Here is a 27,977-nt window from a genome sequence, read left to right as displayed (position 1 = left end):
AAAAAAAAAGGCAATAGCTCAGTTCAAACAGCCTTCTTACTCTTCTGACAGTGAATTCAAACTAAAATCATATGCAGAATAAGGACATTCGTAAATATCTGTATACTTCGACACAAATTAAAAGGACATTGGCTGAGAATGTTCCGAGACGATGAAAGAGAGGTAATCAATGCACTTACCTTTGACCTGCCTTGAGTGACTTTGATTCCCCATCTGAGTATAAACTGTTGAATTGGTGGGAGCTCCGCAGGCAATGACATTCCTTGGATGGCCACGTTATGCTGGGAACCTATCAGCCAGCATTAATTGATGGATATTAATTACAAATCTCTGTACTGACTATGGCTGGGGTTCTGATTCTGGTGTATCATACTCTGTTACAGAGTGTCAGTGCTGCCAAAATAGTTTCTTTGCAAGTGTTACACTGGGTGGTTTGCCATTGCCTTTCCAGCATTATTTGTTTGTGTTCTATCCTTTTACATGCTGAGCATCAAGCAGCACGCACCATTTTTAAAGTCTTTGCTATGACTTGGACAGGTTTGAACCACCGACCTTCCAAACCTTCCAGACTCGGCAGAACCACTCGAACCATTCCGCCACCGAGTGAGAAGGCAAAGGCAAATCACTCAATGTAATCCTTGCCATTCGACTGTTTTGACAGCACTGAACCTGCCTTTGTCGAGAGCACTAGAGACAGGCAGTCGACAATGGACAAATCAACATGGTATATAAACCCAGGATCTCAACATCATGAGCCACGGGTTCAGATGGCAACACCAAGCAGGTAAAACCAATCTAAATCTATCTTCAACTATCCACAACCATTCCAAGAGAGACTTGTCCCCAAATCCATCCAGCATCACGTCTTCATAGACCTTCTCCATGCGAATGTTCTCACGTAGCCCAGATGAGACGCCTCAAATGATTGTTGATTATTCGAAAAAGACAAAATATATATTTAACCTCTCATCATGATGACTGAGATCTTTTTCCCCAAAAATTACTGACAGGCCACGTTATAAATATTCCTTACACAATGTTTTAATAAATATCGAATAAAACCAAACAAATTGGATACACAAAATCACTCAATCAGAATGACACACATTGGTGAATGAATAACTGCACTATCACATAATGAATGAATGCCGTTCAATACGATTGGCCAAAGGAAAGGTTATATTATAGGGAATGTACAATTATATAACAAACAAAAATAATGTGCATCATAATACAATCTAAATAATGACATTTTGATAATTTTGAATTTTTTTTTCGATATAACATTTCTTGAACACAACTATCACCTGGACTCACCTCTCGTTTCAAGACTAGGAAAAGTGGACAAAGGTATACAGAGATCTTGACAACAAATGTGTGAATCATCTTTACCCAGAATTTTTACCGCGACGGAGGATGTTTTGCCAAGAGGGCACGTAGTGAGTGGTATGATGGCGATTAGATGGAGAAATACAAGTATGTTTTGAGAAAACAAAATGGCATTCATCCGAGTTGTCCTGCAGGCTGCCACACCAACTCGTTAATGAATGGCATCCAGTGAAGATGTATATTACAACAAACATGGTATATAACCATGGTAATAGTTAATTAAAACTAAAAAAAGACAGACAGCTTGGATTGTTCTAATTATATGTTTACACACTGCACAACAGAGGTTTGTACATCCATGGATAAGTGTGTGCATACACATGGTGCAATGAGATGACAGTCTACCTCCGGAGTTGTACTTTAAATCCGACAACCGCCCTCCCTCCATCCCAACCACATCTCACACCACCACCATCATGATGCATGCAAAAGGAGCACAATCAACAAACGACTACATCAGGCTATTCAACATTCTGTAAGGAATGTTAGGTTTGTCCTGCTCACACAGATGCAGCGGTTGACGCATTAAGCTGATGAATAAATGATTTTTCTTTCCCAGAGACATGGTTTTCTGAGCGAGAAAAGTGTGATTGGCTGTTTAGTTCAGCAACCCAATCCTAATGAATAAATCAGGACAGCATGGTGGTCTCATTCTTGTAATGACACTTCAAAAGGTCACCGTCTCAAATGTCAATTACCTTAGTGTTTTAGATGAACCAGACTGACTTGGCTTGACTCGCTAGTTACCCGACGTTAGCTGCTCTTGGAAAGTCTCATCCCAACAAAATAAGGCCATCTTGATGTTATGGAGTCACAAAGGGTGGAACTCTTTGACCCATCCCTCCCACAGGTCCCTTTCCCACGCCCCTCCGGCTCCAAACCATTATGATAATGATGTGCAGGTGCTGGGAGACCGATCATCTTTGTTGCATGGCCTTTCTTCTCTGTTTTTCTGCATTTTTCTTCTTCTTTTCCACATTTTCTTATTTTCTTTTTCCTATTTTTATATTTCCTCCTTTCGATTACTGCCCAAAAAGAGATGTTGTGTTTTTCGGAACCCTCACAATTAACCCTTTTCTTTCTTCCTTACAAATTTCATCATCAGCATTTCATTATTTATTTTCAGCCGTTCATGGAAAAACATTTCATGTCAAATACTATTATACTGATAATTAATAATTTGAGAGAAATCTGAGGTTATATGATACTGGCTGCCTCATTTTGGGTGTGCGTTCATAGTAAGGCTATCTATAGATCTTCCTTTCCCCGTCATCTTTCTACCACCACCCACCCCCCCCCCGACCCCTTCTCCCCCATCTTTCTTCCTATATCTTCTTACAATTTTCTTTTTCCTTTCTCCATCCATCTCATCCTTCTTTTCCTCCCCCATTCTCATGCTATTATTCTCATTTTAACCTCCCATTCATGCAGGTAGTGGGTGCACCGCCATCTCACATCATCCCCTCTCATTACCCACAGCTTTCCCTTTTACCCCATCGACCCAACATAGCCTAATCCTTTTACTCGGTCACAGTTTTTCTTCTGCACTCCTCTTTCCTGGTCGTTCATTCACCAGTTTATCATGTTCAGCACTTTCCTCGCTGCCCCAACGTCAGTTCACACGCTCCGTCACCTTGCTCTTCCATGAGCCTCGATCTTGTAAAGAATAAAAGAAGAAGAAAAAGAAGAAGATTCAAGTGCAGGAGCCAGCGTGGAATTTCCATGGTAACTCGATAATTATCACCACAATTATGTCAGAGCAGGAATCACATAAACACGATGAAGAGCAAACTCTGAAGCTCGAGCTGATGAAGAGTTGGAGGTGCACACGTCACGACCTGACGATGACAGCACCACCGATTCATATTTAATTACTGATGGTCATCACCACCAGAGTGTCAACAAAGCTGTGGCCCAGGTACAGGTACAGGTGCAGGTGCACAGCGATCTCTGCACACGTCGAGCTTTCTGATCTCTCCATTTTTACTCCACCCTTTTACCCTTTTACCCTTTTAGAAAAACAATGGTGTTGAGCTGTGACTCCTCCAACGACTTAACAATTCCATATTTATAGTCAAAACAATAGTATAAAGAAGGGTGTCGTTGAAATGAATTGTTTGTGAGGAGGAGGGGGTGGAGGTGTGACAAGGAAAGGGGAAAAATGGACTCAGGATGCTCATGAGAAAGACAAGGGAGAAAAAGAGAGCGAAGGAGGGAAAATGGAGGCCAAGGAAGCAAGAAAATAAAAATCAAAGGTTTGAGGAGATTGGGGGGGGGGACGACGGGGGACGACGGGGGACGACGGGGGACGACGGGGGACGACGGGGAAGGGATGTGATGGAGTTGCAGAGATGGTCAAGTGAAAGGACCGAATCTGACAGAAGGAGCAGAACTGCGAAATTGCGGGATCCGGGATCGTGAGGACCTTCATGCCATGATGGAGAGGGATGAGGACCTGGTGAGAGACAGAGAGAGAGAGAGAGAGAGAGGAACAAAGCATTTGTAAACTCACCCATTCCCTATGAACGTGCTTCGCAGGGATGGAGATAGAAGAGGATCGGAAGAGAATGACCGATGAGGTAAAAGGGGGATGGTGAGGAGAGGAACACAAGATGAGAGGACGATGAAGAGTGACTGCGATGGGACGCCACAATGAGCGCCACCCGGCGATGCTGCAGAGGCGCGTCTCGCAGGTGACGTCATCGGGGAAGGATCACTCCCCACCCTCGCCTCCTCACCCCCCGCAACGTCGCAACCTCGCCCTGGAGGGCGGAGGGACACAACGGCGGAGGGAGGAACCGCGGAGGTTTATTAATGAACATCATGATATGGCGTGTTGATGAAGATGGCCATTGGAGGACCTAAAGGTGAGAGAAACCTCACCTCAGGATTAATAGTAGAATCGTGAGCTTCACTGTGGACTCTGTGGTAAAACGTGTGGTACGACCACGGCTCATTCACAGTTCCGTATCAGGCTGTATATTATTAATTTATTAACAGGATATTAAAATTTGCCGAAAGAAGGAATTAAAGGAAGAATGACATGTCGACGGTAATGGATTGTGAGAGGATTGTGAGAGGAAAATACCTTTTTGGGCACTGAGGTAAATAAAATAAAGAAAGCAGCAACAGCAGCAGCATTGGATAATTCCGCCATATAGTTGCGTACCTAGTAAATGGATGACTCTCGATTGATCATCGATTCGTCCTTTTGAAGGTATAAATATAATTTATTACAAAAATGACGCCTGAAAGGAATGATGAGAGAAAAGGAGACGACAGAAAACGATGCAAATGTTTTTATTTTATTTTTGATCAGGGCCCTTTCTTTTATTGTGCGGAACAGGGGCGGGAAGAGTCACGTGTCGGTGCGGAACGTCCATCGGGGTTGGGTACGTAATAAATGTATAGAAAGGTGAGGCTTGAATCGAACGATGCGGAATCGGGAATAATGGTGGGTGGAGAACGTACGTAATAAATAGATTCCTCCCGACATTTGTTTGACACGTATTTGAATGAATTATAATCCCATAATCATATATTTGGTGATTACCACTGGTTATAGAATTCGCGTTTCAAGGGGAAAAACACCCCGAGATGTGAAAACGTCGCCTTTCGTCTCTCTTTACCCGTCTGTGTCAGCCATTCTGAATCAGTCTGACTGCTTTTGTTCAAAGCAAACAAAACTTTCTGCTTGTTCTGATTCATTAGCAGGCAGCTGCCTGGTCGCACATCCATCCACATCCACCCCCTCCCTATGTTTCCCCCCCTCTCCCTGCCTGATCTTTTGTGATTGCATTTCACGGATGGATATTTTCATGTTCACATTTACCTCCCCCAGGAGTTCGAACATCATCAAGCTCCCCAAAGCTTCCTCGATCGAATGTTCATGAAGCAACGACATTTCTGAGCGTTCCTGCGAATAAATAAATAAATAAATAAATAAATAATTCAACTATGTGAGGCTGTAAAATGTGTTGTGCGAAGAGCAAGTGGAGGAATAACGAGCACACGTGAAAAAAAAAAAAAACAACCAGTGGACACACTGATCCGGATGTGGTCCGTTAAACAGCAGCTGAATAAGCTGACATCGTTCGACTGTGTGCTCTGAACTTGGGTGGTTTTTCGTTCAGAAAGGCTCAAAACCACGCGTCACGAAAAAGTAATCACTGTTACAACCATCAGCATACTAGTCGATGAAGACTCAATAATTGGTCTGCAATGGTCTTGGATTTTGGATTCTATCAACAGGACATTTGTAAAAGAGCAGTCTTTCCTTGGAAAATCAGAGAAACACACACTTTATAAGGTCTTCGTCCATCACTCGCTGCAGTACTGGCTCTCCGCCCTGGCCTGGACCTCCAGCATCACTTCTGTCTCTCCTAGAATATGTGGAATGTCGAGCTCTCAACATTAATGGAATCTCCAGTGATGAGGTCGAAGCACAAGGGCTGTTGCTTTCACATCATAGACAGGTTCTATCCCTAAAGGAGGATGATCACCTGTCTATGCTATCATCTGTGCTCCAGCATTTGAACATCGGTATTGTAGCACTCTCTGAGGTTCGGAGACTGGATAGTTGTGAGATCATGGTGGGTGGTTACAACTACTACTGGTCTGGTCGCTCTGATGATTACCACACCCAAGGAGTTGCTGTAGCCGTGTCCAATAAGCTGACCCCAATGATAATTGAGGTAACACCGGTCAACGAGCGTATTATGGGACTGAGGATTCGTCACTCCTTGGGTGCCATTTCCCTGGTCTCTGCATATGCACCGACTGAGGTGAGGGATCTCACCGTGAAGGAAACATTCTATGCCACGCTGGAGTCTGTGGTTGATCAGTGCCCCAGGCGAGACACTCTTCTAGTCTTGGGGGATTTCAGTGCATCGACTGGAACTGATCGGGATGGTAATGAGACATGTGTTGGTCCCCATGGGTCTGGAACTATGAACCAGAATAACACTAAGTTCCTTGACTTTGAAAGAAGTCGTGGACTTCGGGTCGCTGTTTCATGGTTTCAGCGCCCACAGCCACATGTCAAGGGTGTTACTATCCCTATTGCTGACCTTTCAACTAACTGTGAACTGCCTTCGTTTGTGGAAACACAGGTTGCGGTGAACCAAATTAAAGGGGGGTAAAGTTCCTGGGATCTGTGGCATACATACTGAACTCAAGGCTGGTGGAAATACTGTACTCATGTCGTTGTATGCAGTTCTCTGCTCTGTTTGGAGCACATGCATCATTGCAACAGACTGGAAGAGGGGCCTTGTCCCTCTCTGGAAAGGGAAGGGTGATCGCCAAGACTGCAACAACTACTGAGGGGTGACGCTGCTCTCAGTGCCGGGCAAGGTCTTTGCTCGGATAATTCTCGACAGGGTTCGTCACCATCTGCTTGAGCACCAGCATCCAGAGCAGTCACGCTTTACACCAAAGAGAAAGAGGTCAACAATTGACTTATCATTGCTCTTCGGGTTCTCACTGAATGCAGACGAGAGTTTCAGTGGGGGCTGCTCGCAGCCTATGTTGATCTCCGTAAAGCATTCGATTCAGTGAATGATGTTGAAGAGATCAAGCTGCGGTGCATCGTTTGGGAATATCAGGATCTCTGACCTCGATTGATGCAGTCATCTTTGCGGAGACACTGGATATCCATATAGGAGCCCTCGAGGTGCTGAATGAGGAGTCAGAGCCGCTGGGATTATGGGTTTCTTGTGTCAAAACTAAGATTCAGGCTCAGTGATATCTTGGATGCTGTTATCTTGTCTGTACCTGTTTGTGGTGAAGATGTCAAGATCATGGAGAGATTAACTTACCTTATCAGTGATAATCATATGTACCTGTTTGTGGTGAAGATGTTAAAGTCACGGAGAGATTCACTTACTTTGTTGTCAGTGATATCGACATCTGGGTCAGGCCTGGGGTGTAATGGATTCACTGGATCATGGGGTGTGGTACTGTTGGTACCTATGCAGTAGGACGAATGCCCAAGTGTTAAATTCATGGTCCTTCTAGTCTTGCTCTGTAGTCCATTGGACTCTGACGTGAGACTTGGACTCTGACCAAGGATCTGAGATGGAGACTTAGCTCCTTCGCTAATAGTCTCTTCGGAGAATCCTTGGCTATCGCTGGTCGGATTTTGTGTCCAACGAGCGGTTGCTGAGAGAGACTCCGATGAGATTTGTTACCTGTATAGTTCGTGAACGTCAGCTGCGGCTGTATGGACATGTGGCTCGTTTTCCTGATGCTGATAGTGCTCACTAGATTCTTTCTGCGAGGAAGTCTCATGAGTGGAGGAGACTAACGGGCCGACTACGTGCCTCATTGTTGCATCAGGTTGATCTGCTTCTCCAGGAGATGGGGATGGGCTAGGCAGCTGCCTCGGGGATGGCCAGATGGTGGACCCTGAAGAACCAGCAGAATGTAGACACAGCGGAAAGTCTTTGATGAAGAGAGCAACTCCGCCACCAGGACAAGGCTCAGGTCTGTCATACCGGAGGAGGGAGTAACCAGGGAGAGATACTTGGGTGTCAGAGACATCCCAGTTTGCAATGCATGTTCTTGTTGACTTCCGGTTCCGGTTCTTGAGCACCTGTGGTGGCTCTTCTTCAGTCTCTGCCGACTTTCTCAAAGATAAGTTTTCCGGTCGTTTTTGTCGTGTTTTTACTGTCATTTTGTTATCTCCATATTTACTGTGTGTTTCTAGTTGTCTTGTGTTCAAACTTGTGCTAATTGTTGAGTTTGACATCTTTTCATATCGGGTTACCTTGAGGCTTACCCTTCTTCCCGTTTGTGTGCGCGATCGTGTTTATTGTATTTTCTCCTTATTACCATCAGTTTTTATTTTCTCCACTTTTCCCTCCTCCCTCCTTCTATCCCCCTCAACTATACCCTCCGTTTCATGGTTCAAAATATAAAAAAAAATACAACAAAAAAACACCTTTTACCTCACATTATATACCCCATATTGTTACGGATTTGGAAGTCTCTTGCACACAGACAGTCAGCAGTCCCAAAGTTTAGTTATTTCGTAAAGTATATGTGTATAGTTAGAATCCATTTCCTGTGTCTAACAGGAATTTCATGTGTGCGCTGCGAGTTATTTTGTGGTTAGTTTTTTTTATATTCCCCAACAACAACATCCTGCTTCGTTCCACCACCCAACCAAACCTTCGCGCACCGACTCCATTATCCACGTGTTTTTGGCTGAAGGCGTGGGCGGAGCCTCCATCGCCTCAGATCGAGGCTCCGCTCCGAATAAGGGCAGGGAGTGTTTCCTCCAGCCAATGGACGAAGAGCGAGCAAAGCCGAGGCGCTCCAGCCAAAGGGAAGCCAGAAGGCCAGAAATAACGACAGAGCCTCTTTGGGGGGGGGGGAGGGGGGCACCGACACGCCACCTGTCCAATGGGAGGCAGAGTTATCTCAGCATGGATCCCTCCCACCTCATAGGAGGGGTTGAAGAATTGTCGGTGCGATCTGTCTTGGACTCTAGGTCGTCTCGTCTGGTCTGCTGGCCATCTTCCGACTTGGTGCTGGGTGGCGTCTGCTGCTTCGTCTTGGTTCCTTGGCGCGAAGTTGTCCATGTGGGTTCGAGTCCCACCATGGAGGTTGGACCGTCCGATCTTCCTAAGCCCTTCCACAAGAATCCTGAGCTCCACAAGGGCAGGTCGGCAAGCCGTGCAAACGCGGCCAGGTACTGACCACACTCTGACCTCCAGCCTGTCTATCCCCTTGGCTGCGAGGGTCAAAATAAAGACAATCCGGGTCCATTTTCTTTTGGTGTGTGTGTGTGTGTGTGTGTCTGTGGTGGCGCCGTCCTCAACGTAGAAATTGTATGTGTTGATTGCTCATTGTACATTGCCTGCATATTCGTGATAACTCTGCTCTGTGTCTCCCTCCCTATTATAAATAAACCCCATGTTAAATGTTCCAGTTGGTTGCCTGTCGTTTCTACCATTGACCCAGCACGGTGTAGGCTTGAGAAATAGTGAGGTCGTCTGTGCCATAAGTTTTTATTTGGACCGGCGCGGCTTTGGTAACTCTCGTTGGGTTACGCCGGATCCGAGTTGGTAACAGCGACTCGGTTTGGCCAAAGTCGGCCGAGGGTGTGGCTTCCCCGGTAATTAGACGGCGTGGGTACTTAGGTAAATTGGAATTAGACAAGTGGACCCCACCTCACGCCATCGAAATATTGGCGACCCCGGTCCTTTAAGCGACCTGTCGACTCAGGAGTTATCCGGGGTGACGACCTTTCAATTCCGGTGTTCGGTGGGAGACAGCCCGACTGCTCCATCTAGCGGTCATCCTCGCCACCGAACCCGGCACCACAACAATATAACCACGTGACTTCCTGTACCAACTCTTCTTCCTTCTGCTGATCTACCATCTACTACTTTTGCCAACCCACATTCACCATCCACCTTCATGATTTTTTTCTTCAAATTTACCTTTACCTAATATTACCTCATCTTTAAAAAGAAACAAAAAGTCTTTATTCTTTTAACTTTCACGTTACACCTCCTGTAACCACGTTTCTCTACCCCCTCTTCTTCCTGTAACTTTCTTCGAACAATCAGCTTTCTTCTGCATTTGCCGATCCAAATTCACCAACACCTACACAATTTTCCTTCAACCTTCCTTTTACCTAATCTTACGTAATCTTTATCAGAAAATAAAAAAACGGTCTCTTGAAATATTACAACTTCCTCTTTCACACGTGTGGTTCTTGGTTTTGTATTCACTACTCTTCTTCAAAAGACTGCTTTCAATTCGACCTTTCCTTCATCCAGTGTCCCAAAAGTCCCACTGTTACAACGTGTCTTTTCTACATTCTCTTAATTCTCCTTTATAGCATCCCTCACGTAATGTCTTTAATTACATCTCTGACTTAAGAATGTTTAAAATCCCAGTTTACAATGTGTGTTCATGTTCCATCAATCGTCCTTTGTTTCCAACTTCAGTGCCAATTCACCCCACCGAGTTAAATCTACCTCCTCCTAACCCCTCACCTGTTTATCCCCTCTCCTTACCCCACATCCTTCCTCCGCTCTTGGCACCTCTTCACTGTCTTCTGCTTCAGTATCAGCTCCTCCTCTGTTGTCCCAGTGTGTGGTGTTCTAACATCTGTGGGCTCCATTCTCACCTAACAGATATCTCACTCTCTCATTCAGTACACTTATCACCACAAACATGCTCCTTCCTTCCTCTCAGCACACCTCCCCCCTCTTCCCAACCCTTCAAATCTTGTACCTCCCCTTGCTCGCTCCCTTCTTCACCATACCTCGACCAAATTTCATCCTTCCCCTCTCCCCACATCTACAAACCGTACTCCTGCCCCTTGGCCTTGCCTGCTCTCATAGTCTCTGCTCCCTCTCAAAACAACCTTCACACTCTTCCCCTTCCAAGCTTCCCTCTCACATTTCTGAAAAACTCCCCCCTCACCCTTCTCCCTTTCACCCTTCTTCCTCCACTCTTCCCTCTCACTCCCCCTTCCCAAAGTTGCCCCCCCTCACATCCACAAAGGTTCCTCCTTCCCCCCACCCTATCTCACCCATGTCATCACTCAACCTCCAATCTTCAACTGCCCTCTGCCTCCTCTATTATTACTCCCCACCGTACCTCAACCCATCACCGAGCCTTTTCTCCTCCTCATCCGGCCCTCTCCCCAAGCTCTTGTGCAATCCCCCACACTCTTTCACTAACTCTCCTGACCCCCCCCTCCTCCCTCGTCGTACCCTCCCCTCCACCCAAAACCTCCTCCCTCCTTCTTCCTTACCAGTGCGGACCTCAAACATCTAAGGCCTTCGCTCAAATTTGACAGATCTTTCCATACAGGTTTCCACCGACAAACCAGACATAATTTGCTAGAGCGAATTCCCTGTACAAAATGATAGGGATGGCTTGGTTGCTGCATTGGCAATGCTAACCCGAACCCAAACCCTAAGCATTTCCATCCGCCCGGTTAGCTGTGCACTCATTTTGGTGATGATGCTGTTCCGCAGTTCTTCTCATTCTGTCAGTGCATGATTGAAGCCATATATCACTTTTTCCTGTGAAAGCTCATACCATCTATCTTTGATCCCAAATGGCCTGTAAATCAGATATAATGTCATCTCTCCATCTCCTCTTTGTGCCATCACTGTGGTTGAACAGAATGCTGAACAACGGTTGACAGGCGCCTGTCATGAACAATCAGAAAAAGGTCTGCAATCCTTGCTAACTGTACCTTGTCATGCAGATGAACAGATAAATCATTCAGGAATGCGTTAAATTGTTCCTTCACAAACAAGTCACACAGGTCATTAAACATCTGGTCAGTCTTTTATAGTTCAACCCACTTTGTCAAGGAATGTCAATGTTCACAGCCCACTCATGGCTTTCCTTTAACTCTGGTTTGACACTCCTGAATCATACCAATTCAAAAGCACTTTCAGCTGGGCATAATCAATAGCCATCCCAGGTCAAAAAACCAGTAAAGACCAGTAGCTTACTGGTCAACTGGTACCAGTTGAAAACCAGTAGCCAACTGGTACCAGTAAAGCCAGTTGGTTTCTTACTGGTTTTAATATGGAAATTGGAATAGAGTGATATATTACCAGCCCAGGTCGAAAAACCAGTTAAAACCAGTACACATTTTCAACTGGTCTCTATTGGTTCTAATTGGTCTTTAACTGGTCTCTATTGGTTTCAACTGGTACCAGTTAAATTCAGTCAGAATTCCAATTTCCCAGTTGAAAAAACCAGTAGCTCATATTTGTACCAGTTAAAGTCTTACTGGTTCCAGTTGATACCAGTTGCAATGTACTGGTCCCAGTTGATACCAGTTGCAATGTACTGGTCCCAGTTGATACCAGTTAGTTAAATACAATTGTATTTCAACTGGTAATATATCACTCTATTCCAATTTCCATATTAAAACCAGTAAGAAACCAACTGGCTTTACTGGTACCAGTTGGCTACTGGTTTTCAACTGGTACCAGTTGACCAGTAAGCTACTGGTCTTTACTGGTTTTTTGACCTGGGAGTTGAAATACAATTGTATTTAACTAACTGGTATCAACTGGGACCAGTACATTGTAACTGGTATCAACTGGGAGACCAGTACATTGCAACTGGTATCAACTGGAACCAGTAAGACTTTAACTGGTACAAATATGAGCTACTGGTTTTTTTCAACTGGGAAATTGGAATTCTGACTGAATTTAACTGGTACCAGTTGAAACCAATAGAGACCAGTTAAAGACCAATTAGAACCAATAGAGACCAGTTGAAAATGTGTACTGGTTTTAACTGGTTTTTCGACCTGGGATGCCATCTGAAAGTCTGGCATACATGGTGAGCCATTTTCCATTTCACAAAGCACTGAACGAGGTGACCCACCTTTTCTCAAACCTTGGTAGCTGTCGAGATCATCCTTCCCCTCAACAAAGACAGGGAGCTTTAGACCTCTAGCCTGCACAGATTTATTCACAAAGTGATTCCTACTTGAGCAGTCTGTACGTCAAGACCTTTCAACTTCATTCTAGCCTCTAACTTTCTAGTTTTGTCTCTCCCAGCCTCCAACCATATCATTTCAGCCTCAAGCCTTATATCTTCTATTTTGGCCTTGAGCCTTTTACACTCCACATCAGGTGCTACATTTTATTTTCAAACTCTCCAGGACCTGCTGTTTCCCCTCCAGTGACTGCTATTAAACTACAAACTGCCACAATTCCTTGCCCCCCCTCGGTCTAAATTGCTACAAATTTCCAACAACCTCTCCATCCTCATCTTCCACGTTTCATTGGCAAGCACCACTTCACCGAAAAAAAAACATTTTTAACGATACACTCCCGTTACTTTCATTTTCCAAAGCACAATCACTTGCCCCACCTTCTCCAGGCAGTCTCACGAACACCACAGCACAGTCACCAGACGCAAGGACCAGCTCATCTGCTCTCCGATCACCGACGTAGACCAACACCCATGCACTTCAACAAGTGTGTCACAAAAGCACTGTAAATTATTTCTCCTTAATTGCCCCCCTGACTGGAGATTTATGTGACTTGTACAACAGCTCCTTCATGAGCCTTTCGACCCTGTAAAAAAAAAAAATGTATAAAAATAAAACGTGAGAACTAACAACACAGACATCATGAAACCATGAACGTAACATCAATCTTCCCAACCATTCCACCCAACATATAGAATGTTCCAAATGAAAGGCCACAATTTTATACATTCACTAAAATGAACTATTGAAAAAAACGAACATAAAACTGGTACCACAGTAGAGAAGGAAATGTAGTTTTGTTTCATTTAAGAATACATTCAGAGGTCCACCATTCTGATTAAGTAGCCTGCATGCATATGTACATGTCCATACTTTTCACAATGTTGGCTAATAAGGCCTGTGCAATCCCAGAATGCCATTTTCAGGACATTGGCAGGCCCACGGATCACATTGTAGGCTTTCTCCTTAAGGAACACCAAAAATAAGAAGTAGCACGAATGAAGGTATGGGTTTGTCAGTGGCAGGGGCTGGCCATTATAATGTGCAGGGAAATGGTTTGAGATGATCCTGCGACTGAGTGGGAATGGAGGTAATCCAAGACATTATCCATGTTGTGGCCATGTCCCAAACTGATGAAACTACTGGTGTCCCAAAGTAAAACATTGATGTTGCAATTCCACGAGGAAGAACATCTGTAACATTTCCAATAGCCATTCCCATGGACAACCATAAAAAGCAGGGTCCTAATGGATGTTTTTCATCTCACTGTATAACCTTCTTCTTCTTTCGTATGCAGCACATGGCTGTGAGTAGCATCAGTGGATGAGGGTGTGGCTGTGCTGCTGATGCAACACCCTCTCTAGCTTAGAGCAAGAATTTGAAATTTGTTCAGGGTGCTTACTGGTGATAGCTCACCTATGATTCACAAAGGACACCATGGCATCTTGAGCATACACGAACTAATGCAAGCAGATGAGATTCCCGATTTAACGTCCATCCAATGAACGTCACACATTAACAAAATCACCCTACCTGCAAGACACCAGGATGACGGTTTATAGCTGGGCTGAGATTCAAACCCAGGCTAGATGGCTCATCGGTGAATGTGCATACATCGAGGCCATCCTGCAAGCTCATGCACTCTGTCTGAATAAAGAAATGAAACAAAACTCGGCTTTCCTTTGTATAATGGTACTATGAAATAGAATTTATGTTGTTTGTCATCAATGGTTCATGAATGTGTAAATCCATGGAGTTTCATCGTGGCGATTTGAGTTGTCTTGCTGGTGTCAAAAACTTGACCAAGCTATAAACTGTCACCATAGTGTTTTGCATGCAGGGCGATGGATCAGGGTGTGTGCCATCCATCCGAAGGACGTTAAGCCGGGTGTCCCACCTGCTTGTATTAGTTGGTGTTCGGTGGACGTTATCTATCTTTCGCAGTATCTTTCGCAATGAGGAGGTGAGTTGTCGCCAGCATCTTGTACAAATTACAAATTTCTGCCCTTTTCAGTGGAGGGCGATCTGACCAAGACTGGTTCTAACATTGAAACGTTTCTTGATCCGTTTTGAAATACCCAAAGCTCTGTCAAAAGTATGGGCCTCCATAATTACCTCCGCCACCGAAAGTGAAGGAGGTTATGTTTTCACCCCTGTCTGTCTGTTTGTGTGTGTGCAGGATAGCTCAAAAAGTTGTGGACTGAAATGAATGAAATTTGGTGTGCAGTTTGGGTGTGTGACAAGGACAAACTGACTAGATTTTGGTAAAGATTCAAATCCGGATTAGTCGACGAGAATTTTAAAGTGATTCTTCACCGTTGAAAGATCAGGCCAAAAACGATATAGAGCACGATATCTCAAAAAGTTGTGGATGGATTCGGATGAAACTTGGTGGACACGTTGGGTGTGTGACAAGGATGAATCAAATCGATTTTGGTGAAGATCCGAATCCAGATCTGGATCCAATAATTTTTTAAAAGTGATTCTTCACCATTGAGAGATGGGGCCAAAAGCAATATCCAGCATGATATTTCAAAAATATATTGGGCCTGATATGTTCTCGTGGATCAGGCATTGCGGGGCAGAGGTATGCGCTCTACTGCGTGCCCTTCTCGTTATTAATATTTTATTCAAGGACAAGGAGGCGGCACTGCTATGAAGGACAGAATCTGAAAAACAACAACAAAAGAACCAGCATATTGTGAAAACTTTTATTTGAAAAGCAATTTCATATAGCTCCTTAAATAACTATTTTTCATTCAGTGTAAAATAACCTCATAACATGTTTCTCATCCTCTGCTCACACAAGTGAAAACTTGAGGCTTTTTTCCCCATCCCTGTGAGTATATCAGGCCTTAGAGCAGTGCAGACTAACTACAAACATGCCAAGCACAGAGTTACCTTATAACAAGGCACTGCTTTAAAAAAAGTTTCCATTTCATATGCTTAAAATAATAAACACTCCATATAAAAAAAAATATTATTATAATAGTAGTAGTAATATTGTAGTGCTCCACCTTTTGTCTTCAGACTTATAAGGTAATAAAAATCTACGGGACAGTGTTTCATCTCACAATACTGGGGTTAAGATTAATCATTCGGTTGATTTTGTCTTTCTAAATCAAAAAATAAACAAGTTTCACCTCTGTGGAAATACAGATAAAAAAGTGACTGCATTTCCACACAAATGGTATATTTCTGCATAAATAGAGAATTACAAATCAAAAGGTGCTCAGGCACATGTAAGGTAAAGGAATAAAAGTAGCATTTTGTAAACAAGACAGACCCATAAACCCCAAATATAATATTACATTATATTTCATTTGTTTTTTTTTACAATTGTCACCATAAATCCACAGCTGGTACAAAGGTGTTGTCACCATTGAGCGAGATAAGAGGCAACACTCTTCCACCCGGTTGACCTCTCAATGCACCATTTTCTCCATGAAGCGCAATCCAAAAGGATTGATCGTGAAATGTTTCCATCGTCTCAATTTTGTTGTCTTCTGCAGGCGTTGGCTTGTGCAGGCAATTCCCTTTCATGCAGCACGATGTATGCATCTCTTGTAGCAAGGTTACAATTCCAAAACTGTGAGGTCATCCCTCAGGCTGTTTGTGAAACAGATTTCTACCAGCTTTGTATCTGTGACCACGACATCAACATTGTTCTACCTATGTCCAATAGATTGGTCATGTAGCAATGTCACCGTTGTCACGGGTTTCTGGTCAGGCTGATTGGATTGCTGATTTGTTGGAAGTTGCTGAAATTACAACAATGGAAGATCAGATACATTTCAACCTTGTCCTTGCCTCACCCATGGCCCAAATCTATGATCTTCTCAGGTGGCCTCCAGGCTAGTTCTGTGCTCCAAAATCGCTTTCCATAGTTTGCACAGTGTGCCCCCCCTGAACAATGTGAAAGAGAACACAGGAATGAGTATTTTGGTGTTATGTGCTACATTTATTATTTGTGGATGTAGCTGAACTGTAGCACAAGCATGATTTCACACATTTCCTTTCATTTAACCCGACAGTATGTCATTCTGGTGAAAACCTCTATTGCTGTTCCTGTCATGAACTATCAAATAACTTGTTCCAGAACAGCTAGTTCCAAGCTAGGACTAGTGTGTGTACACACACACACACACACACACACACACACACACACACACACACACACACACACACACACACACACACACACACACACACACACACACACACACACACACACACACACACACACACACTATACTTAAAAAAGAAAAGATTGAGGCTCATGGAAAAGCAATGTGACAGAGGTTATGAACTGACAGTTGGGCATTGGATAAGCAGTTGGCCCTGGTAAGCAAAGGAATCAATTAACAAGAAAAGAGGAGAGGGACGAGGGGAGAAAAACCCACAAAGTGCAATCAAGAGGATTTAACTAGGCAGGGTCAGTGGGGGTAAATATGATTATGGGTAAGGTTTTGGGATGACATGAGATGGTAGTGTTTAAGTCCTGGAAGGAAGAGTGGGCTAAAATAGCCTCAGGAAGGCAGTTCCACAGATAGGAGAAGCGAGGAACAAAAGAGCTGAGGTGTGCTGTCAGTCATTCTGTTAAAAGATGCACTTTGATCTGATTGATCAATGGAGGATCACCATTTGTGAAACCTCACAAGGCGAATGCAGTTGTTATGGAATAGGAAAGGTCCCAATAAGGTAAGATTGGCAATCGTTTTTTTATTTTTTAAAAATAATTTTTAAGGGTTTCTGATAACAGGGTGTTAAATATTTGGGTATGTCTTTCTTCTTGAAAATTCCTTGAAGAAAAAAAATATATGAGTAAAATTTTGTTGAAAAATATTTTTTAAACAATTTCACAAGCATATGCATACAGTAAATGTTAGTAAATAAGAAAACAGACTGTTCAGAGCTGATCAAAAACAAACTCGCACACAAACTTGTCACTCCAATCCACACATTCAGCTTTCTTATTGTAAAAACTGACCTTCACAGATGGCACAGATTTTCAAATAAAATTAACATTTTAAACTAATTTAAACACTTCAACTATAACAATTTTTATTCCATCCCCTCATCACCCTACCCTCATTCCATCCACAATCATCGTCCACTGCCACCATCCGTGTCTCATGTTTTATTCCATCATTTTATCCCATCCCCTCACCGCCCCCGCACAACCCCCACACATTTCTCATACATGACTCCCTTCCACCAGGTTTTCTCAAACTTCCAAAAATAACACTGTGCTTGTGAAATCAAAACTCTAACAAGCTATTTTCCATTGGAAGATATTTGATAAATTCTGAGTGAGCTCTCCAGAGAAAACAGACACATTGAATGATGATGTCATATAGGTGTTTGTTGGGGTCACAAATTAATTGGGGTCACACCAAAAAAATAGGAAGTGAACAGCCATAAACCTTTTTACAGCCTTATGTTTGTGTTGTACTAGGAAGGGAATTTGACCGAGGTAGCTGCCTGATGGGTGACTCGTTACAAGAAATACAACAGAATCCACATGACATCTGTATACAAGCACAAGTGGATAAGACTGAGAATAAAAGTCACTTCTGGACAGTTACTGAATATGTGACTCCTGCTGGTAATGCACCAGGGAGATTTGCGTAATAAGTATGGGAGATTTAATTGGCTACGATTCCATTGGTAATCAAACACTGAGCAGCTGAGCTGACAGACAGCTTACATGGGAAGCACACACCACTCCACCACACTATTCAGGTCATACACAGGTGTCAGGGTACTGATAATTGCATTCACTATTTTGAAACACACTGCTGGAGATGAGAATTATGTTGATAACAACTCTTTTATAATATAATTTCTGTTTATTATTACGAGGTCTGAGCTAAACAAATGTTTTACTGAAAAATACATGTCAGGTCTTACCTGAGTCTTAAAGCCTCCAAGTCGGTCCTCGTGACTAAAAAGAGGAAGTCGTGCAGTGTGTATTCTTCTGCCAGGATCTGCAAATGAAGTATTGGCAGATAAAAAGGGAGGGAAGGCTGGATGTCTTAGGATGTTCGAGGAGACTGCGTAATAAGCATAAACATGGGTTAGCGTTCAGAAGGTAGGCACGGAGCTTGGCCAAAGAGCGGGTTTTGCAGAAGAAATTATTAACGATGATAAAGATATCTTTTGTATATTTGTGAGGTCACAATAAATCCATGAAATTTTTTTTAGATGCAATGATGTGCACAGAAGAATACTCTGATAGGAAAAAAATGAAAATAAAAATCAATATGCCAAACATCGACAAGCGATTGTAGATGGAATAACTGGTTTAACATCTTAACAGGACATTGCTTTCCAAGAAGATTGGTGTATACACATAAGCTGAACACTAGCTTTGAGTTGAACCTGAAATCTACACAAACTCTAATCCAGTAACAAGACAGAACAAATTATATTCACGACTTACCAATCCATCCCATAACCAGAAGGGTACTCGTTAAAGCGCATACTTCCACCACTTGATGCCTGATCTGGTAGAACATATGGGGCCCAATAAATATTTGAAAAATATCATGCTATATATCGTTTTTGGCCCCATCTCTCAATGGTGAAGAATCACTTTGATAATTAAAAAATTATCATATCCAGATTTTTACCAAAATCAAGTCAATTTGTCCTCGTCAGACACCCAACCTATCCACCAAGTTTCGTCCAAATCCGTTCACAACTTTTGGAGATATCGTGCTCCATATTATTTTTACCCTATCACTCAATGGTGATGATTCACTCAAAAAATTCTCATATCGAGAATTGGATCTTCACCAAAATGGAATCAATTTTTCCTTGTTACACACCCAACATGTCCACAAAGTTTCATCTGAATCCATCCAAAACTTTTTGAGATATTGTGCTAGTTATCGTTTTTGGCACTCTCAATGGTGAATAATCACTTTTAAAATTCTAGTAGTCGGATCCGGATCTGGATCTTCACCAAAATCGAATCAGTTCGTTCTTGTCACACACCCAACCTGTCCACAAAATTTCATCTGGATCCGTCCCCAACTTTTTGAGACATTCTGTACATAAACAAACAAGCAGACAAACAGAAAAAAGACAGAAAGGGGGTGAAAACATAACCTCCTTCACCTTCGGTGGCAGAGGTAACAAGAAAAACTAAATAAATAAATAAATAAATAAATAAACAACCCCCCAAAAACACTTTTAAAAAAAATTGCATTTTCTTCTTTGGATCTTGTGTTGATAAATTGGTGCAGTGTTGTCATGCAGGCATGATGGGCTGAATGGCCTCCACTGTGGTGTACTGATAGAAGATGCTTGGCAGGCAGACACGAGCGGGGGAACAGTCGAGCCGGGCTGTGTTGCACAAGCGCGAGCGCGGGCGTACTTTGCCCGCGGCTCTCCTTTATTACGTACTCCGCACATTCACACGCCGAGCGACTACTGCATTCCTACAACGCCTCAGGCGGCGCGCACTCCTTATATTCCTTGCAGACACGATGACCACGACGACCCCTCCTCCCATCATCATGCCCCGCCCTGCATGCCCGCAGGCTACACCACACTCCTCCCTCCTAAAACTATTATTATTAAATGATCACCATCATAATAAGCATAAACAGCACGAAGGACTACGGTATAATAGTAGACAAGGCACAAAAAATGAAAACAGCGAAGTATAACAGCACATCACATCATATAATGCGTGGAAGCGAGCTACTGGAGAAGCACAGCAGCACTACGCAGCGAAAACGCCCCCAGGCGGCTCATGCTTACATGGCCCTTGGCGAGGTCGCGGCGACCTCCCGAGCGAGCAAACCTCCCCCGGCACCATCAAACGCCTCCGGCCCACAAGGCGGCACATCTCCCCCAGGCAGACCTGAAGCAGATAAACATTCCGAGGTCGGAAGCCCACTGTCTGGAAGCCGTGGCGCCAGCGCCAGACTCGATGGACCTTGGATGGGGGCGCTGAACAGCGCCGCTGGCTGGACGCAACCAATGCTCCATAACAACCCACGCACCACAATCAGTTGAGATGCCAACGCCCGTCTAAACGGCCTTGAGCGAACACCGAGAGCTGCGCCCCCGGTGCCAGGCACGTCTGACCTTGCCGCAACCAGAGGTGGGGGTAACGCCGACCAGCGCACCAGTCCTGGCTCCGAGTCGATCTCCGAGACCCACACGGCAGTTAGACGGTAGCAATTCCATTTAAACCACACTTCAACCATAAGCTCGTTATAAATCAATAGGAATAACATTTGAACCATTGCAAACTCATTTTTTTCCGTACAGCGCGTTCTCTTGATAAAATCCCAGCACCCGACAAAACAACTACCCGTGGCCTGGGGCAACTGGAGGCCAACAACCCCTCTTTATTCGCCATCACCGCTCCCAAAGCCACCACCTCACATTGGCCATACTGCAAAACCCATCGATTGATCTCCGCCAAACCCACTCTCACACAGGAACTGTTGGCATTTATTTCAACAACGCTAAACTGCATCACTAGAGCAAGGAAAAACAAATATGCAATGAACAGCAACCCACAACCCACATCACGAGTCCGCCTCTTGGTTGTTGCCTCGATGTTGTGACTCGCGACTTCCTTTAACGCCACGGGCTCACCGCATCCCGTTGAAGCTGCTCGAACAACACCGCACCTCGCATCATGCACGCAGCCGACGCGCGAGAGCCCATCGCGAGAGCTGGCACGGCTCCTGCTGCTCCCGAACCGCACACCGCCGTTGCAGGCAGCAACGAACGGCCGCTCCCGTTGCATCGACGTGGCTCCCGCCGCCAGAACCTCGCCCTCGGTACTCGACGAAAGCATCGAAGAGAGCACCGGCACACCTGGAGGTACGAACTGGAGATCCAGCCCGAGGTGCGCCAGCCAGTCCCGACCCAAAAGGACGGGCCCCTCCCCTCGCACCACAAACACCGTGAGTAGGGCGCTTCGCCCCCGGTAAAGCACCGAGACGTCGGGCGCTGCAAGCGGCGCAACCGCTTCGCCGGTGTACGCGCGCGATGCGCGGGCAGCACGAGTGGACTCAATTCGACACCCGATCAGTGCCCCGATCACTTCGACATTCACTGGCATCGGTCCTGTCACCGTAGGACCAACTGAAACCAGGTTCAACATGGGCAGCATCTCCCGCTCCGGGTCGCTGGAATCTCCGTGCTCAGGCTGCAAAACTCGACCCGGGGCGTTACCGTGCACGCCATGCACTGAACACCATACCGGCGGTAGGTCTTGACCCGGGACGGAAGGATCGCTTCGCACACCGCCATCTATGACTGTAACGATGGGCGATGACCCTCGGCCCACACACCATAGACGACCTCGAGTGCTCAGACCGCCGTCCGAGTGATTGCATTGCAACGCTCGCCCATGACCCGCGCCGCAGACCGTGCGCATGGCCGTGCGTGCCTGGCACATCGCGCTGACCCCCGGACCATCTGCTGTGCCCCGACCATCGAGACCCCGGACATTCTTCAGAGCTCGCGCGACGTCCCACGCCGCGTTCGAGCCGAACCGAGTGTCCTCGTTCTTTAGCCGTGGCTCTGCAGAAATCATTCCCCCGATCTGACGTGCCTCAATAAAACGAACACTGAGCGCGGCCGTTGCCCACTCGACGTGGCCGAAGTCGATTCCGACGAAGGCGGGCATGCGTTCGTGCGCCGTGCACCGACCTTCTGCCATGCTCGTGCTGGCGAGACCCTTGGCTCCGTAGCCTGGAACCGCACGGGTTATCCGCTGCCGCCCTGCACACGCCGATCCGAAGATCCTCGTCAGCCAACTGTGGTGTACTGATAGAAGATGCTTGGCAGGCAGACACGAGCGGGGGAACAGTCGAGCCGGGCTGTATTGCACAAGCAAGAGCGCGGGCGTACTTTGCCCGCGGCTCTCCTTTATTACGTACTCCGCACACTCACACGCCGAGCGACTACTGCATTCCTACAACGCCTCAGGCGGCGCGCACTCCTTATATTCCTTGCAGACACGATGACCACGACGACCCCTCCTCCCATCATCATGCCCCGCCCTGCATGCCCGCAGGCTACACCACATCCACCTGTGTCTGATTTACTTATATGCACCACCAGTCATACTATAAATGACCACCAGAGACAGACAGACAGACAGACAGACAGGGGAGAGTGAGAGGGGAGATGTGGCAGGAGGGTACTGCACTGTATTGGGAGGGGGTAGAGCAAGAATGGGACAGAGAGAGAGAGAGAGTGAGAGAGAGAGAGAGAGAGAGAGAGAGAGAGAGAGAGAGAGAGAGAGAGAGAGAGAGAGAGAGAGAGAGAGAGAGAGAGAGAGAGAGAGAGAGAGATATATATATATATATATATATATATATATATATATATATATATATATATATATATATATATATATATATATATATATATATATATATATATATATATATATAAATATATATATATATATGGGGGGCAGAGAGATCAGCAGAGAGAAAATGTTATGCTTTATGAACACACACACACACACACACACACACACACACACACACACACACACACACACACACACACACACACACACACACACACACACACACACACACACACACACACACACACACACACACACACACACACACACACACACACACACACTTCTTGGCTTTAGTCCTATGCTGATGAGTCTGATTCTCGTACAGTTATTATATACTTAAGAAATACAGTGTTTATCCTTAATAACACTCCTTTCCTCCTTGTTAAACTACCCAGGTCTCTTTCTGTCTCTAGATTTACACCTCAATGGAATATACCTTCTCTGTACATTGCACATTTGCTCCTTGAAAGCAATACCTCGCCTACTCTTCCTGACAGACACCATGGGATCTTTAATGTCCACTAAGTAATGTCGGCAGATGGGACATCAGCTGAACGTCCATCCGAGGGACGGCACACACAATGATGAATCACCCTGCATGTGAAACACAGAAATGACAGTTTATAGCTGGGTTTGGATTCAAACCCAGGTTAAACAGCTTAGAAGTAAGTGTGCTAACTTCTAGGCCATCCTGTCAGCCCATCTTGCATTTTTAAGGAAAGGATAACAAGGCTGTAAGGTAAGACTAGGATAACAAGGCTGATGCCATGAATGTTCAGACGAGGATAACAAGGCTGATGCCATTGAAGCAGAAATTGCGAGCTTGAACACCTCATTCAAGGATTGTAATTTTTTTTGGAGAGATCACTAGGCAAATAAACATGACGTCAATAAAACGACAAAGCATTAAGAAATGTCCAGCTGTTTAAATATTTTAAATGTTTCTGAAGTTTCGAATCATCTTTTATTTTTGAGTATCGATTGCAGTATAAAGTTGGAGTAAGAGGATGTATGTCAAGTGAAATAAACGAGAAAGTAAGACAGGAAGGTAAGATGAGGATAAAAAGTAAGCAGATTTGTTGACACCTTCTCCACGCTGTGACCATCGGCACCATGCTCTTTTAGCCAGTTCTCAAGCTCTGGGTTGGAGTTGCACTCTCTCTGTGTTTCATTAAGTTTCTCAAATAGCTTTGGGATATCTGCATGCACAATGAAATTGGAAGTGGACTATAATCAACACAAAGATAAGTTGAAAGCAGAAATTAATTTTTAAAAAGTTCTCAGATTTGGAGCAAAGGTTTTTATTTTAAACTCCACCTACCGCTATTACCCCAAGGTCTGAAATACCAACCACCTAATAATAAACACACAGCGTACCTATGGGGTGGCTGCGAAGATGTAACAAACGTATGTCATCCGTGCGATGCTCAATGGAGCGCTCAAGCAACTCATGGTACTCTTGCTCCTTTTCAATCAGTTTTTCAAGCAATCTGGAGTATCCAGGAAAGACCAACACAAGGTGTGAAGAAGACAAAGTATTGCCATTGGAAAGTATGATTGAAAAAAAAAGAGAAGGATTTGTGAGGGAGTGACATTTAAACAGGTAAGAGACAAAACCAGATCTTCATCCTGATTCAGAAAACCTCAGATTCTCCACATTCCCAATAATCATCTCACCTGCCATTCTGGATCTGTAGTTGTTCAAGCTTTTCTTTCAGCATGACGATTTGTGTGTGCTGTATTGACCCCACAGAACTCAGTGTGCTAACACCTGAGGTCACATGACCCTCATCACCATGGTTACCATTTGCCTCTTCCACATGGAAACTACTATCCTCTTGTTCCAGATCTGTCATCAGAGGAAATTGGGAATATTTATCAACTCCACTTCATCTGCATGATGCGTCAATGAAAATGATTTTCCATGGAAACAAAATTCATTATCGCCATACTTTCTTCGAATGGACAGGTAGAAAGATTAGGAAGAGCACACATGTAAAGATGCACAAATGTTTTTTTTTTATTTCTGGTTAAGCAGGCCTTACCTGGAATAAGGGTGCTGGCAGCTGTTTGCACAGTTGTGCGAACCAAATTATCCAGGGCAAACACCCAATGAGGCTTGATGTTGTGGTCTCGCAGAACCTTGCTAACCTGCACCACATGAAAGCAAAGGGTAGTAGGAGAAAGAACACAACTTGAGAAAATGCAAAAAAGTAAAACAGAAGAAACAAGAAAAAGAGCAATCAGAGATTGCAGACCCTTACCAGAACTTGTTTTGTGTGGTATTTGTGTAGTTTTGTGTGGCGCTTGTGTACTGGTGTCTTACGTAATTTAATGAGACATAATTAGAACTGCCACTTTATAACTGCTGGCAGTGATGACCGGGTACCAAGACATCCAGCTTTGATTGGACACCTGACTAACCCATGGTGTTTATTACCCCGACGTTTGACTCTGTCAATAGGAGGGATTTTCATATCGTTTTCTCCTCCTACTCACATTTATTTTATTGCTGTGATTGGTCTGCTCAGCCCATGTGACCCTGACATTTGACTCTGTCAATAGGAGGGGTTTTCAAATTGCTGAACTTTTAAAAAGTTCAATTAAAATCCTTCTTTCACTTTTCACAGTCGCTAAGGTTGATTAACACTCGGTTGTCATGAAGTTTGTAAAAAAAATCACATTTTATTCCGTTTGCATGTCGTGTACTGAAAGTGGGTAGTGGTTGCTGTTTGATTCCATTTGCCTCATTGAAATCCACTGGCTTCCACTCAGCCTCACACGTTTATTTTAAGTTCAATTTAAATTCCGTTTTCACTTTTCGCAGTCGCTAAGGTTGATTCACTCGGATGCATCAAGATTTGTGAAATTTGAATGTTTTGTATCCTCGATCTGTGTGGAATGCATTGCAGAGGGGAGGCTTCCATCGTCTTCCTTGCCGCCTCACGAAGCTATCTTAAGTTCTATTCAATTCCTGTTTTCACTTTTGGGACCTCCTGGTGTAGCTACAGTCTTAACGTAGATATTTTTTGTAAAATCCGAGCAGAACAAGTATCAACATCATTTGGTAATCAGCTTTCAATCAACGTCAGGGTCATTCATGGTATTCAACTTGGTATTATTCAACTGAATTTAAAATGGGATTAAAATTAATTCAATTCAAATCAAATGCAAGACCAAATAGGTACAGTTCTGCATTGGAGTAATCAGAAAGAACCCAAACAAGCAAAAAGCAAAGATGAAGTCATCAGGAGGAAGCTAGATAGGATTCGCATTTCAGCTGCTACTCCTCTACCCTCAAACCCATCCAGGCACAGCTAAGTGAGCCTTATTCCAAAAAAAATTAAAAAACAAGGACCCAGATCAAAAAAATAAATAATTCTGGCTGCCAGATCATGCATCCAAACAAGTTTAAATTTAAAATACTAGTACGTGCCCGTAAAAAAAAAAATAATAATAATAATAAAAAATAAATAAACCACACAGGCCGTTTCTTCGCTCTCACGTGCCCGTACGTGCGTGACCCGGAAGTTCGATATTATTCGCAGTTACGATTATTCGCAATTTATTTTTAATACCCAATTATTCAATTAGCGCCAACGTATTTTACCTTTTCGCAATGTCGTGGCAAGGAAAAACAAAAAGAGAAGAGAAGAGAGAGAAAAAAATTTACTTCCTGGTTCGGAGCATACCAGCACTCTGATGTTCCCGAAATTTATACACCGTCTAATATGAAAACGATCATAACTTGGGCCATTCTGTTTATCTATAAATGCGCATAAGAAATCGAGAAATTATTAGAATACACGGTCATCACTCTCCGGAAGCCCGTACGTTGTAACCCGTAATGGGGAACGTGGCTGTGCTTACCTTCCCCATCGGCCACGCCCACGCAACAACGTGTCTTGCCATTGGTTTGGTAAATAAATGGCCATAACTTAGGAAGCACTTGTCCGATTAATATCAAACCTTGAAAAGGCACATCCTCAGGTCCCCAACAATATACCTCACAAGTTTCAATTAGATCGGACCAGAGGTTATCGAGAAACAGCAGACACACACACACACACACACACACACACACACACACACACACACACACACACACACACACACACACACACACACACACACACACACACACACACACACACACACACACACACTGCTGGAATTATAGATAGATGTATTCCCCATCACGGCCAGATCATAATTTTGAAGTTTCATGTTGATCGATTAAGCGGTTCAAGAGAAAACATTATTTAATATTTTTCTTCAATCCAAAATGGCTGCCAAACCATGTGACCTATCAATTATAACTTAACAAAAGTGTACACCCATGGCTTGGGGAACATTTGTGTGAGGTTTCCCCTCGATCTGTCTAGCCGTTCTGGAGAAGATTTTTTATTGGTGTTAGGGTAAATCCAGTATGGCTGCCAAACCATGTGATCTATGACATCATATGTGTGAACCTTTTGTTCTTCATGGATAGGCGGTCATACGTGTAAAGTTTCACCTCGATCTGTTCAGGCACTTCAAAGAAGAATATTTTTGAAGGTTAAAAAACATAAAAAAAACATGGCTGCCGAATCATGTGACCGATGATGTCATCAAATTTCTTTCTGTGGACCATTTTATTCCTAGATGACCCTCAAAAATTTTCATACTGATCGGATGTAGCATTCTACATATCGTCACCTTCATAACAAAAGTGCCGAAGTCATTTTTTCCAGTTTT

General features: G+C 44.1%; 3 protein-coding genes across 3 annotated transcripts in view; 1 reads left to right on the top strand and 2 right to left on the bottom strand.

Annotated features, from left to right (window-relative positions):
• Window positions 1–4,092, bottom strand: part of LOC147034225 (uncharacterized) — a 65,386-nt gene extending 61,294 nt beyond the window's left edge. Inside the window, exon 1 of the mRNA XM_085878824.1 lies at window positions 3,902–4,092. Within this exon, the coding sequence (XP_085734950.1) occupies window positions 3,902–3,905 (4 nt within the window). The 5' untranslated portion in view covers window positions 3,906–4,092. The remainder of the gene's footprint in view (window positions 1–3,901) is intronic.
• Window positions 4,093–4,136: 44 nt separating this feature from the next.
• Window positions 4,137–27,977, top strand: part of LOC147034221 (uncharacterized) — a 150,708-nt gene continuing 126,867 nt past the window's right edge. The window contains exons 1-2 of the mRNA XM_085878875.1: window positions 4,137–4,256; window positions 14,707–14,843. The gene's annotated coding sequence lies outside the window, so the exon portion shown is untranslated. The remainder of the gene's footprint in view (window positions 4,257–14,706; window positions 14,844–27,977) is intronic.
• The window catches only part of LOC147034224 (mitogen-activated protein kinase kinase kinase 15-like), an 87,442-nt gene continuing 75,042 nt past the window's right edge, over window positions 15,578–27,977 (bottom strand). The window contains exons 23-28 of the mRNA XM_085878810.1: window positions 25,286–25,391; window positions 24,918–25,089; window positions 24,618–24,730; window positions 24,327–24,439; window positions 18,794–18,870; window positions 15,578–16,786 (exon numbers count right to left, since the gene is read on the bottom strand). Coding sequence (XP_085734936.1) covers window positions 16,720–16,786; window positions 18,794–18,870; window positions 24,327–24,439; window positions 24,618–24,730; window positions 24,918–25,089; window positions 25,286–25,391 — 648 coding nt within the window. The 3' untranslated portion in view covers window positions 15,578–16,719. The remainder of the gene's footprint in view (window positions 16,787–18,793; window positions 18,871–24,326; window positions 24,440–24,617; window positions 24,731–24,917; window positions 25,090–25,285; window positions 25,392–27,977) is intronic.

This window comes from Eptatretus burgeri, chromosome 1 (assembly GCF_056783735.1).
Source record: "Eptatretus burgeri isolate ZD-2024b chromosome 1, Ebu_testis_v1, whole genome shotgun sequence".
Taxonomy (NCBI): domain Eukaryota; kingdom Metazoa; phylum Chordata; class Myxini; order Myxiniformes; family Myxinidae; genus Eptatretus; species Eptatretus burgeri.
Note: the sequence above shows the minus strand (reverse complement) of the source record. Positions and strands in the feature narration are given on the sequence as shown.